The sequence below is a fragment of the Tamandua tetradactyla genome, chromosome 2, assembly GCF_023851605.1.
Source record: "Tamandua tetradactyla isolate mTamTet1 chromosome 2, mTamTet1.pri, whole genome shotgun sequence".
In the NCBI taxonomy this organism is placed as follows: Eukaryota; Metazoa; Chordata; class Mammalia; order Pilosa; family Myrmecophagidae; genus Tamandua; species Tamandua tetradactyla.
This window is the reverse complement of record NC_135328.1, coordinates 45,744,726-45,758,048: the sequence shown is the minus strand read 5'-3', so window position 1 is coordinate 45,758,048 and position 13,323 is coordinate 45,744,726. Positions and strand designations below refer to the sequence as shown.

Sequence of the window (13,323 nt, the reverse complement as noted above, 5' to 3'; positions counted from 1 at the left end):
ACCATTCTAAATACTCCAAATATATTTATCTAATTTAACCTTCATAACAAAGCCCAATGAAGTTATGCACTAATATCTCCAATTTAGAAATGAATAAACAGCAGCACAGGTTAAGTAATTTCCCAAGGTACAGAACTAGAGTAAGTACATAGGTGATCTGGTTCCAGAGCCAGGACTTCCAGTGTTGAATAAATATTTATTGAATGAATTAATGTGTTGGAAAGCTGAGACAATTCCTGTCTGATATCTTCAATTTTCTTGATGAAATGGTGAGATCAGATGCTGAGAATGAGGAAGAGAGTGTATAGAGATTAGAGGTTTGAGTGGAGAATGGAAATGATTTAAAATAGACTGACTAGTGAAAAAAGAATTGCTAGATAGTGTTGTAGGTATGAGTTTAGACTTTTAAAGGTAGAATTTTTTCCCCAGCCACGTTTATCAGCCTAAAGGTAGGCATAGAGAAGTTAAATGGTTGGATTTATTAGGGGTTAAGGCATTTTCATGCATATGTGATGGGAAAAAAAGAGACACAGATCTTTAGGGTCTGGATACATTGGACCATATACACTAAGCTGAATAAGGTGAGAGTGAAGAGAGGAGAGACTAATGGATGGGTAGAATAAAGAGAATTTCAATGATGATGGATAAGAACAAGTATAGCAGGAATTATAAAATGAGAAAACAGCAAGGAAAAGAAATCAGGCTTAGAATTGAACAGTCTTAATTAGCCATTTCAGAGGCAGATAAAGTTTGGTAACTGTAAGGCAAGGGAAGACCAAAGGAGTAGGTGGCTGAGGTACAGTAGAGAAAAATGTCATTGACCTAAAAGACCAGGGTATTGAATGACTGCCCCTGTCAAATGTGCAAATGGTATTTCTGTTTTGGGTATACAACAGGTAGTACTTCACAGTAGCAGTGAATTTGAAAGATATAACTTTATTGATCGCTTTTTAAAACAAATATGTATTTGTCCCCTTTTGTATAAACATTCTCAAATACACAATGAATCATCTGTGGTAGATAGGCGAGATAAGTTGAAATGATCTCTTCCAAGATTTTGTTAGATTATAATTGTAAAGGTGTACAAGGTATCCCTAGCAACATTTGAAAATTGTCAGAATTTCTTAAAAGGTCAAACCAAATTTATATGATGGTGAAGTTTCTTTAAATGAGCCTTAATTTGATGCTTCAGCAGTGCAGCTACACTCAGATTATCTTTTCTTGGCTGCTTTATGGAACTCAGCCTTCAGAATTCAGCATTTAAACTCTATAATAGTGATTTCCCAATTGATTGTTTCCTGTAAAGTCCCTTAAAACTTTTATTGTATGATGTCTTGTTACAAAATTTAGTCGATGGTATAAAAACAACAACAAAAAACAAAACTGTAAACAAACAAAACCACATCATGGTTCCCTGCTATAGCCTTTTCTTAGTTTTTTTTTTTTTGCATGGGCAGGCACTGGGAATCGAACCCGGGTCTCCAGCATGGCAGGTAAGAACTCTGCCTGCTGAGCCACCATGGCCCACCCCTTTTCTTAGTTTTTATATCTTTAGATGCATATTTTTTAAAGAGAAAGTAAACATTTGCATAAATCTGATTATTATTTATGTAGCATTAGGTAAGGGATTTAGAAATGTTTTGGTAGCTCTTTAGCATGTTGGAGATTTGGGTGTCAGCAGAATCACATAGGCCTAGGTTTGGAAATTGATTCTAGCAATTGCTGGTTACTTTGAGAAAGTTATTAAACCTTGCTGAGTATCAGATTCCTTATCCTCATGATCCAATTCCTTTAATAAGTCTCATATATATGTTGGTTCTTTTTCTCTGGAGAGCCCTGACTAATATAAAAGCCAAATTCAAGTCCTGGGTAATGAGAGTGCTAAAAGTGGTGGAAAACAGAAGGCTCTGAGAGATTTTCTTTTCTTTTTTTTTTTTTTTAAATGTTTTATTCCCAATTATGTAATTGATATATTCTCATTCCTCCCTGAACTCCCTCTGCCAAATTGAAAGTATTATAAAGAAATAGAAGAAAAAACCCTAAACCAAACATATGGCCCTATTAACCGTGTGCAAAAATTATAGCATATTCCTTTTACTGTTTTTTCATGTACTAATTTTAGATATGTTTATTGTATTTTTTCAGTCATCAATATATTTAGGCTTAAAGGTAAATATAGAATATACCAAAAAATTGAAGAGATGACCCACAATCCCAACTACCCAGCAAATTCCAAAAAAATTATGCAAACTTTTTATCAGTATTTTCTATGTAAATAATTAATTTATTAAATATTTAAAATATAGATATAATGCAAGTCTTGAACCACTCTATCTAGTCCCCTATCTAGAACTGAATAATTATGCATAGTTTTCTTTTAAAGTATTCTGCAATTTGCTCTATTCAAAAATTTATTATGCATTATTCAATGCATCCAAAAGAATATATATAGCATGCATGTGAGATATAAGGTGTAATGATAAAATGAACACCTGAGACTCTCTCATCCACTTTAAGGAAACGACCAATGGAATTAAAACTACTTCTGTTGGTGGACAAATGGATTATTTTTATGTTTTAAATTTGTTTTAAACAATCACTTCTGTTATGAACAATCAGAAGAGAAATTCTGCAAGCTGCTACCACCACATCTACTGATCCACCTGCATCTTGGTCCATATATTCTGCTTTCTCTGCTAATATGTCACATAGCCACACTATCCAGATTCTTAACAAGAGCACAATTCAGCATTTGTACGCTGGGTCCTATCCTCTCTCACCTACTAGTCACAGTTATCCTCACATTGCCAAAAATAGTGATTAATTCTCAGTTCTCGTCTTTCTTGAACTGTGGGTAAAATTTGACATGGTTAATCACTGCCTTCTCTATGACACTTTTTTTATGTGGCTATTATAAACAAAACTGCTTTGAATATTCTTGTACAAGTCTTTCTATGCACATATGTTTTCATTTCTGTTAGATGAATACAGGAGTAGAATTGCTGGGTCATATGGCAGGTCTATATTTAGATTTATAAGAAATTAATAGACCCTTCCCCAAAGTGATTGCACTGTTTTACACTCTTACTAATAATGTGTGAGTTCCAGTTACTCCACATCCTCACCAATATTTTGTTTTGTCAGGTTTTTTATTTTTAGCTATTCTGATGAGTGTATTTCATTGTGGGTTTTTTTTTCTACCTTTTTTTTTTATTGTATAGTACAACATATATACAAAGCAAAGAAATAAAAAAGCAACAGTTTTCAAAGCACTCTTCAAAAAGTGGTTACAGGACAGATCCCAGAATTTGTCATGGGCTACCATATGATCCTCTCATATTTTTCCTTCTAGCTGCTCCAAAATATAGGAGGCCAGAGGGATTAAGCACTTTTTTATCATCACAATTGACTTTTTTCCTTCTTTTTTTTTTGTGAACAATAATATATGTACAAAAAAGCTATAAATTTCCAAGCACAGCACCACGATTAGTTGTATCATTGTGGTTTTAATTTGCATTTCCCTAGTGACTAATGAGCAAGCTCCTTTTTAATGTGTTTGTTGGTACATGAAGGGACTGACTAAATCTTGGGTATTTTTTTTCCTTTTAATATTGAGTTGTAGGAATTCTTTATATATTATGAATACCAGTCCTTTGTCAGATATGTATTTTGCAGTTATTTTCTGCCAGTCTAGGATTTGCCTATTCATTTGTTTTTAGTAAAGAAGTTATGGGTTTACCAAATACTCATGCATAAAATACAAGATTCCCAAGAACCACCCTATTATTAACACCTTACATTGATGTGGTACAATTATTATAACTGATAAAAAGCACAGTTTTATAATTGTACAATTATCCACAGAACTTGCTTTAACTTAAGATTCCTGATTATGTGTAGTGCAGCTCCATGTGTTTTGTTTTGTTTTTTTCTCTTTTCTATTTAATTTTTATTCTGCTACCATATACACAGCCTAACCTTTTTAACCACATTCAGAATGTGATTAATTACATTCACAATGTTGTGCTACCATTACCACCATCCATTACCAAAGCATTTCATCATTCTAAGTAGCAACTCTATACATTTTAAATCTTAACTCCCCATTCCCTATTTCCCACCATCCCCTAGCAACCCTTATTCTAGATTCTGACTCTAATTGTTTGCTTATTCTAATTATTTCGTATCAGTGAGATCATACAGTATTTGACTTTTTATGTCTGGCTTATTTCATTCAATGTGATACCAAGGTTCATCCATGTTGTATGTGTATTACAACTACATTTTTTTTACAGCTGAAAAATACTCCATTGTTTGTATAATAATACCATGTTTTGTTTATCCACTCATTGGTTGGTGGACACTTGGATTGCTTCCATCTCATGGCAGTTGTGAGTAACGCCGCTATGAACATCAGTGTACATAGTTGGGTTTATACCTAATAGTGGGATTGCTGAGTCACATAGTAATTCTATACTTAATATTCTGAGGGGAGCCGTCAAACTGTCTTCCATAATGGCTGCACCATTTTACATTGCCACCCACAATGAATGAGTGTTTCAATTTCTCCACATGCTGACCAGCACTTGTAATATATTCTTTCATTTTTATAGTAGCCATTCTAGTGGGTGTCACGTGGTATTTCATTGTGGTTTTGATGTGCATTTCCCTTATGGTTAATGATGTTGAGGATCTTTTCATGTATTTTTTTTGCCATTTGTATATCTTGTTTGTAGAGATATCTATTCAGGTATTTTGCCCATTTTTTAATTGGGTTATTTGTCTTCTTTGTTGTTAACTTGAAGGATTTCTTTATATATTCTGGACATTTAACCTTTATCAGATATGTGGTTTCCAAAAATTTTCTCCCATTGCTTAGATGGTTGTTTTACTTTCATGATAAAGTCCTTTGAGGCATAAAAGTTTTAAATTTTGATGAGGTCCCAGTTATCTATTTTTTTTTCTTTTGTTGCTTGTGTTTTGGGTATGAAGCCTAAGAAATTATTGCCCAACATGTGATCCTGAAGATGCTTCCCTGTGTTTCTTCTAGGAGTTTAATAGTTCTGGCTCTTTTATTTAGGTCTTTGATTAAGTTTGAGTTGATATTTGTATAAGGTGTGAGGTAGGGATCCTCCTTTCTTTTGCAAACAGAGACCAGTTTTCCCACTGCCATTTGTTGAAGAGACTATTATTTCCCAATTGGGTACTCTTTGCCCCCTTTTGAAAAATCAGTTGATTGTAAATATGAGGGCTAATTCTGAGCTCTCAACTTTATTCCATTGGTGTATATGTCTGTTCTTGTGTCAGTACCATGCTGTTTTACGATTACTGTGGCTTTGTAATAAGATTGGGAAGCATGAGTCCTCCAACTTCATTCTTCATTTTCAAGATTGCTTTGGCTATTTGGGGTCCTTTACCCTTCTACGTAAATTTAATGAATGGCTTTTCATTTCTGCAAAGAAGGTTGTTGGAATTTTGATTGGGATTGCATTTAATCTGTAAATTGCTTTTGGTAGAATTGACATCTTAACAATGTTCAGTCTTCTAATCCATGAACTTGGAATTTTCTTCCATTTATTTAGGTCTTTGATTTTATTTAGCAATTTTTGTAGTTTTCTGTGTATAAGTCCTTTACTTCCTTGGTTAAATTTATTTCTAGATATTTGATTCTTTTGGTTGCTCTTTTAAATGGAATTTTTTTCTTGATTTCCTCCTCAGTTGCTCATTACTAGTGTACAGAAACACTACTGATTTTTTGGTGTTGGTCTTGTACTGTACCACTTTGCTGAATCCATTTATTAGGTCTAGGAGCTTTGTTGTGGAATTTTCAGTATATAGGATCATGTCATCTGTAAATAGGGAAAGTTTTACTTCTTCTATTAAAATTTGATAACTTTTTTTTTTTTCTTGCCTAACTACTCTGGCTAGAACTTCCAGTACAGTGTTGAATAACATTGGTGACAGCAGGCATCCTTCTCTTCTCCCTCATCTTTGAGGGAAGGCTTTCAATATTTCACCATTAAGTGGAATGTTAGCTGTGGGGTTTTCATATATACCCTTTATCAGGTTGAAGAAGCTTCCTTCTGTTTCTAGTTTTCTCCATCATTTTTAAAGAAGTGGTGCTTGATTTTGTCAGTGTCTATTTTGCATCAGTTGTGGATCCTGTGGTTTTTTTTTAACCTTCTTTCTGTTAATGTGGTTTATTATAGTCATTGATTTTCTTTGAACTCCTCTTGATTATGATGTCTAATTCTTTTAATATGCTATTGAATTTGGTTTCCTAGTATTTTGTTGAGGATTTCTGTATCTATATTCATAAGAGATATTGGTCTGTAATTTTCTTTCCTTGTGTTATCTTTAGTTTGGTATGAGGGTGATGTTGGCTTTGTAGAATGAATTACTGCTTCAACTTTTTGGAAGAGTTAGGGCAGAATTGGTGTTGTCTTCTTGGAAGATTTGGTAAAATCCCCCTCTGAAGCCTTTTGGTCCTGGGCTTTTCTTTGTTGGGAGATTTTGGTTACTGATTCAATCTCTTTACTGATAATTGGTGAGATCTTCTGTTTCTTCTTGTGTCAATGTAAGAAGTTTGTGTGTTTCTAGAATTTGTCCATTTCATCTAGATTATCTAATTTATTGGCAAACAGTTTTTTATAGCAGCACCCTCTTACTCCCTTTTATTTTTCGCGGGGCCAGTAGTTCTACCTCCCTTTTTAAAAATATGGAATGCCTCATGAATTGGCATGTCAGCTTTATGCAGGGGCCATACTGATATTCTATTCATTGTTCTAATTTCAGTAAGTATGCTGCCACAGCAAACACTCATTTGCTTAATGGTGTCTTTTGATGAGCAGTAGTCTTTTATGCTGAAGAAATACAATTTATCAATTTTTCTTTGATGGTTAATGCTTTGTTTGTCCTAAGGAACTTTTGCCTACTCCTAAGTCATGAAGATATTCTTTTATATCATGTTCTTGAGAAACATGATAGTTTTAGCTTTCACATTTAGATCTGTGATCTGTCTCAAATTAATTTTTGTACATGTTCAGTTTTTCCATATGGTTACCCAGTCATTTCACCTTCATTTGTTGGAAAGACTTTCATTTCTCCTTTAGATTGCCTTGGTGCTTTTGTAGCAACTATAGAAATGTGGGTAAATTCTATGCTATTGATATATTTGTTGATCCTTATGCCACACTGTCTTGAAAACTATAGCTTTGAAGTGACAGGTAGTATATATCTTTTAACTGTGGTCTTCTTTTTCAAAATTGCTTTGGATATTCTAGGTCCTTTACATTTCCCTGTGCATTATAGAATCTGCTTGTTGATTTCTACAACAATAGCTGGTGAGATTTTGATCGGAATTTTATTGAATCTGTAGCTCAATTTAGAAAGAATTATCATAACAATATTGAGTCTTGTGATCCACAAATATGACATTCTCTCTCTTTAATTATGTCTTCCATAATTTCTCTGAGCAGCAACTGTATTTTTTACTTTTAAAGGTCATGCTTCTCTTTTACCTTTATTACTAGGTATTTTATGGGTTTTTTAAAAATGATGCTGTAAATAGAACTCTGTATATTTTATTGTATTTGCCAGTTGTTTTTTTTATGTTTATAATTAATTTTTTTTGTATATTGACCCTATAGCCTATCATTTTGCAAAGTGTTTTCATTAGTCTTATAGCTCTTTGTGGATTCTCTAGACTTTGTAAACAATCATGTCATCTTCAAAGAGACAGTTTTATTTCTTATTTTTTAATTTTTATGCCTTTCACTTATACTTTTTGCTTTATTGCATGAGTAGAACACTCAATACCATATTGAATGTTGAACAGAAGTGATGAGTGCAAATATCCTTGTGTTGTTTCCAGTCTTATGGGGGGGATAGATAATATTTTATCTTAAAGTATAATATAAGCTCTAAATTTTTCAGAAATACCCCTTAGCTTGAGGAAATTTCCTTCTAGTCCTAATTGGTGGAGAGTTTTTTTTTTTTTTTTCATGAATGTCAAATTTTATCAAATGTTTATTCTGCATCTCTTTTTCTGGACACATGTTTTTTCCTTTTATTCTTTTAAAATGGTGAATTATGTTGATTGTTAATGTTCAACCAACTCACTTGACAGTGTTGTTTTATCCTTTTATATATTTTTGGATTTTATTTACTGATAATTTAGTTTAGAATTTTTAAGTCTGTGTTCATGAGAAATATTGGGTGTGTGTGTGTGTGTGTGTGTGTTTTAGTAATGTCTTTCCCCAGAATTGTTAAGTTTGTCTTTCATATTTAGATCTTTAGTCTGCCTAAAACTGCTTTTTAGAAGTAGAAGCAGCATACAGTTGGCATCCAATTTCTTTTTTTTTTTTTTTTCCTGTTTGGATATCCAGTTGCCCCTGTAATATCTCTTGAATATCCATTCTTTCCCTTAGGAATTTGTACTGCCAACCCTGTCATATAACAAGTTTTCCTGTATGCTTGGGTCTACTTTTTGACACTTCCTCTTGCTCTGTTAGTTAATAATTTGTGTCAGTACCTTGCTGTGTTGATTACTGTAGTTTTAATCTGTTGAGAAAATTTCCCTGCTGCCTTCTTTTCTTCAGGAATGTCTTGCTCTTCTTCATACTATGCCTATCCATGTAAACTTTAGACTCATATATTTCAGATTTCATAAAAAACAATGTTAAGATTTTGATTGGCCTTTCATTGAATATATAGCTAAGTCTGAGGTGAATTAACATCTTTATGTTAGTGACTCCTCCTATCCAATTCTTGAACAGTTTATTTAGGTCTTATTTTAATAATATTTTAGAATTTCTTCTATTATGGGCCTATACATCTTTGGTTCATTTTTCCTTAAAAACTTAATTTTTTTGTGGTTTCTGTAAATAACGTCTTTTTTTTATTACATTTTTCTCCTGTTTAGAAATTCAATTGATTTTTATCTTTTGCACACCTACCTAATTATTTCTAATAATTTATTTATACATTCTTTTGGATTTCAAGTAGAAAATCTTCTAAAATGTAAATGATTAATTTGCCTTTTTTCCCGTTTCTATTTTTTTAACCTTTATTCCATTTTTTATCCAGTTGTGCTGCTTAATATCTCTAGTACAGTGTTGAATAGAAATAATTTAAATACCCCTTTATTGTTTTTGATCTTAAAGGGAACATTTTAACATTTTTTTCAGTAAGATAAGCCCTAAATAAATATTCTTTATTAGACGAGAGGTGCTTTTTAATCTCTAATTTGTCTTTGCTTGTTTGTTTCATTTGTTTGTCAGGAATAAGTATGTTAAATTGTTGCTCTTTAAACTAAGTCTTATTTTTTCATGCTTTTTATTAAATTTGGGTTCTGAAGTTTCATAGTGCTGTATCTTTTTTGTGGATCTCTTTTTATTTACCATGCTTTAGATTTTTTTTTTGTAAGTTGTCTTTTTTTTTATTAATTAAAGAAAAAAGAAATTAACACAACATTTAGAAATCATTCCATTCTACATATGCAGTCAGTAATTCTTAACATCATCACATAGATGCATGATCATCATTTCTTAGTACATTTGCATCGATTTAGGAAAAGAACTAGCAAAACAACAGAAAAAGATATAGAATGTTAATATAGAGAAAAAAATAAAAATAATAATAATTAAAAAAAGAAAACAAAAGACACAAACAAACAAACAAAAAAACTATAGCTCAGATGCAGCTTCATTCAGTGTTTTAACATGATTACTTTACAATTAGGTATTATTGTGCTGTCCATTTTTGAGTTTTTGTATCTAGTCCTGTTGCACAGTCTGTATCCCTTCAGCTCCAATTACCCATTATCTTACCCTGTTTCTAACTCCTGCTGGACTCTGTTACCAATGACATATTCCAAGTTTATTCTCGAATGTCGGTTCACATCAGTGGAACCATACAGTATTTGTCCTTTAGTTTTTGGCTAGACTCACTCAGCATAATGTTCTCTAGGTCCATCCACATTATTACATGCTTCATAAGTTTATTCTGTCTTAAAGCTGCATAATATTCCATCGTATGTATATACCACAGTCTGTTTAGCCACTCATCTGTTGATGGACATTTTGGCTGTTTCCATCTCTTTGCAATTGTAAATAACGCTGCTATAAACATTGGTGTGCAAATGTCCGTTTGTGTCTTTGCCCTTAAGTCCTTTGAGTAGATACCTAGCAATGGTATTGCTGGGTCGTATGGCAATTCTATATTCAGGTTTTTGAGGAACTGCCAAACTGCCTTCCACAGTGGTTGCACCATTTGACATTCCCACCAACAGTGGATAAGTGTACCTCTTTCATGCTTTAGATTTTTGGATTAGCAGTTCTGAAATGTTCTTAGCCCCTATTTGTTTGTCTATTGTCTCTTCTCTATTTTATCCTATTATATCCTTCTGGAAATCTGATTTGAAGGTGTTAGAATTTTTTACTCTCTCTTATGTATTGCCTTCTTCCTTATCATGTTTTTTTCTTTGTCTATTAAGACCACATTATGGATAACATATTTAGATTTCTTTTCCAGTTCACCAATTTTGCCTTCCTTTATGTCTAATCTGCTCTTAAATCCATCTGTTAAGTTTTAAATTTCACTTATTATTATTTTCATTTCATGAAGTTCCATTAGTTCTTTTACAGAGTAGTTTTTTGTTTTCTACTCATTTTCAGTCTTTTACTTTTAAGAAATGCATTAAACATTGTTTTTTATGTTTTGTTTCTGGTTATTGTAGTTGTCCAGATAGCTTTATTGTAGGAATTTTTTGAGGCCTTGGTGAACTTTGTCGTCCTCCCCCCCCTCCCCCAAGAAGATTTTCACTTCAATTATGCCTCTTCTCGTCACTGAGGGGTAATGATTATTAGGATGCTCTATAGATTTTCCATTTTATGAGATTATGGTAGGTGAATTTGGATTGCAAATCCATGTGAGATTTATGCTTTTAGTTAGGAAATATCAATGGAGGTATTTGCCTCTTCTCAGCCACAGTGTCAAGACTGAACATTTTGTAGTGATAGAATTTATTAAGTTTTTTTCACCCTTACACTAAAGAGATAGTCCTTGAGTATCTCAGCTTTAGGTTATAATATCCTTAGAAGGTTTCTAGGCTTTATATTCTTTCACTTATTCCTTTGGCCTGCAACATGGGAAAGCCAGATATCCATGGTTTTTCAAAGAGTTTCAGGATGAAAGTCAGCTTTGTTTTTAATTTACCTTTCTGAGTTTTTAGTTTCCATTTAATTTTTTACCCTCTACAGTTTACTTTTTGCTAGATTCACAGTATTTTAAAATATTGTATGTGCATATGTACATATGTGTAAATATATAACCTAGCATTTAAAAAAAATTTTATTAATTAAAAAAACAATTACAGGAAAGAAGCACAAACATTCTTAGTATATATGCTCATTCCGTTCTACATATATAATCAGTAATTCACAATATCATCACATAGTTGCATATTCATCATCATGATCATTTCTTAGAACATTTGCATCAATTCAGAAAAAGGAATAAAAAGACAACAGAAAAATAAAACAAAAACAGAAAAAAAAAATTTTACATACCATGCCCCTTACCCCTCCCTGTTCATTGATCACTAGCATTTCAAACCAAATTTATTTTAACATTTGTTCCCCCTATTATTTATTTTTATTCCATACGTTCTACTCGTCTGTTGACAAGGTAGATAACCTTGTATCTGATGCTCCTTTTTTCACAATCACACAGTAACATTGTGAAGCTATATCATTATACAATCATCATCAAGAAACATGGCTACTGGAACAGTTCCTCCAGCCTCTCCATTACATCTTGGATAACAAGGTGATATCTACTTAATGCGTAAGAATAATCTCCAGAACAACCTCTTGACTCTGTTTGGAATCTCTCAGCCAGTGACGCTTTGTCTCATTTCCCTCTGCCGCCTTTTGGTCGAGAAGGTATTCTCAGTTCCTTGATGCTGGGTCTCAGCTCATTCTAGAGTTTTTCTCAATTCCTTGATGCTGAGTCTCAGCTCATTCTGGGATTTCTGTCCCACATTGCCAGGAAGGTCCACACCCCTGGGAGTCATGTCCCACGTAGACAGGGGGCGGGTGGTGAGTCTGCTTGCTGTGTTGGCTGGAGAGAGAGGCCATATCTGAGCAACCAAAGAGGCTCTCCTGAGGGTGACTCTTAGGCCTAAATTTTAAGTAGACTTGACCTATCCTTTGTGGGGTTAAGTTTCATGTGAACAAACCCCAAGCCTGGGGGCTCAGCCTATAGCTTTGGTTGTCCACACTGCTTGTGAGAATATCAAGAATTCAACTTGGGGAAGTTGAATTTCTCCCCACTCTCACCATTCCCGGAAGGGGGCTTACAAATACTTTTCCAGTCACTGATCAAATCATTCTGGGATTCATCGGGGGATCACTCTGGACAAACCAACAAAATCTCATGTGCTACCTGAGATTCCAAGTACTTATGACATTCAATCAAACTATCTACATGAGTTATACTAATTTGTTTTTTTTTGTATGTTGTTTGGTGGAGTCACATTTCATTATTTTTCCATGTGAGTATTCCATTATTGCAGCACCATTTGTTGAATTTTTGTTTGTTTGTTTTGCTTGTTTGTTTTGTTTTTTGGAGGAAGTACATGGACCGGGAATTGAACCCTAGTCTCCCACATGGCAGATGAGAATTCTACTGCTGAACTACTCTTGCACCCTCTGAGTCCCACTTCTACAGTGGAATTTTGTACTGTTTTTTAAATGACTTAACTCTTCTCTGCTACTTTTCCATCTTGAGAATGACACAGAGTTAAACCTTTGTGGCCAAATGAGTTGTCCTAAGGAGGATGTGCTGCCCAGTGAGCGGAATCTTATCTGTCATAATTTGAAAGTCACGTGATGGTATGACGCTAGAATCAGAGAGACTTGGGTTCAAAAATGGCTCTAACATTTATCATGTGATCTCAGACATATTTCCTGAGCCTTTTGAGCCCAGTATTCTTATTATACCCATTGATCTTTAAGAAGAGGGATCTCTTATCATGACTTCTTGGTTTGTTTTCTGGATTTCCTCTTACTAGGGTGCTGACTGGTAGAAGAAGCTTGATAATCCTCGTGCCCTTCCCTATATGACTCAAGCCTTCTTTCTTCCAAGGAGCTACTTAATTCCATCTCTTCTGTATGATATGGTTATGATAGAGTTAAATCCTTTTGGTCCTTGACTTCAATTATCTGCAGTTCTATATATCCTGGCATTCTCTGAACCTGTTGCTCAGTTCAAAAGTGGCCTAAGTGAGATAGGAGGTCACCTCTAAGTTTGTGAAAAGCA

At 33.6% G+C, this 13,323-nt stretch overlaps 1 protein-coding gene and 1 non-coding gene across 14 annotated transcripts in view; one reads left to right on the top strand and one right to left on the bottom strand.

Annotated features, from left to right (window-relative positions):
• The window catches only part of DENND1A (DENN domain containing 1A), a 665,083-nt gene that overhangs the window by 293,793 nt on the left and 357,967 nt on the right, over nucleotides 1-13,323 (top strand). The window contains exon 1 of one of the 13 annotated variants that reach the window (XM_077144393.1): nucleotides 1,567-4,263. The exons of 11 other annotated variants lie outside the window; for them this stretch is intronic. In XM_077144393.1, the coding sequence (XP_077000508.1) occupies nucleotides 4,259-4,263 (5 nt within the window). In that variant the 5' untranslated portion in view covers nucleotides 1,567-4,258. One more of the 13 variants, XM_077144391.1, reaches the window with a different exon arrangement.
• Nucleotides 6,713-6,815, bottom strand: LOC143675305 (U6 spliceosomal RNA). Its single transcript, XR_013171538.1, has one exon. It is a non-coding gene; the product is annotated as a U6 spliceosomal RNA (small nuclear RNA).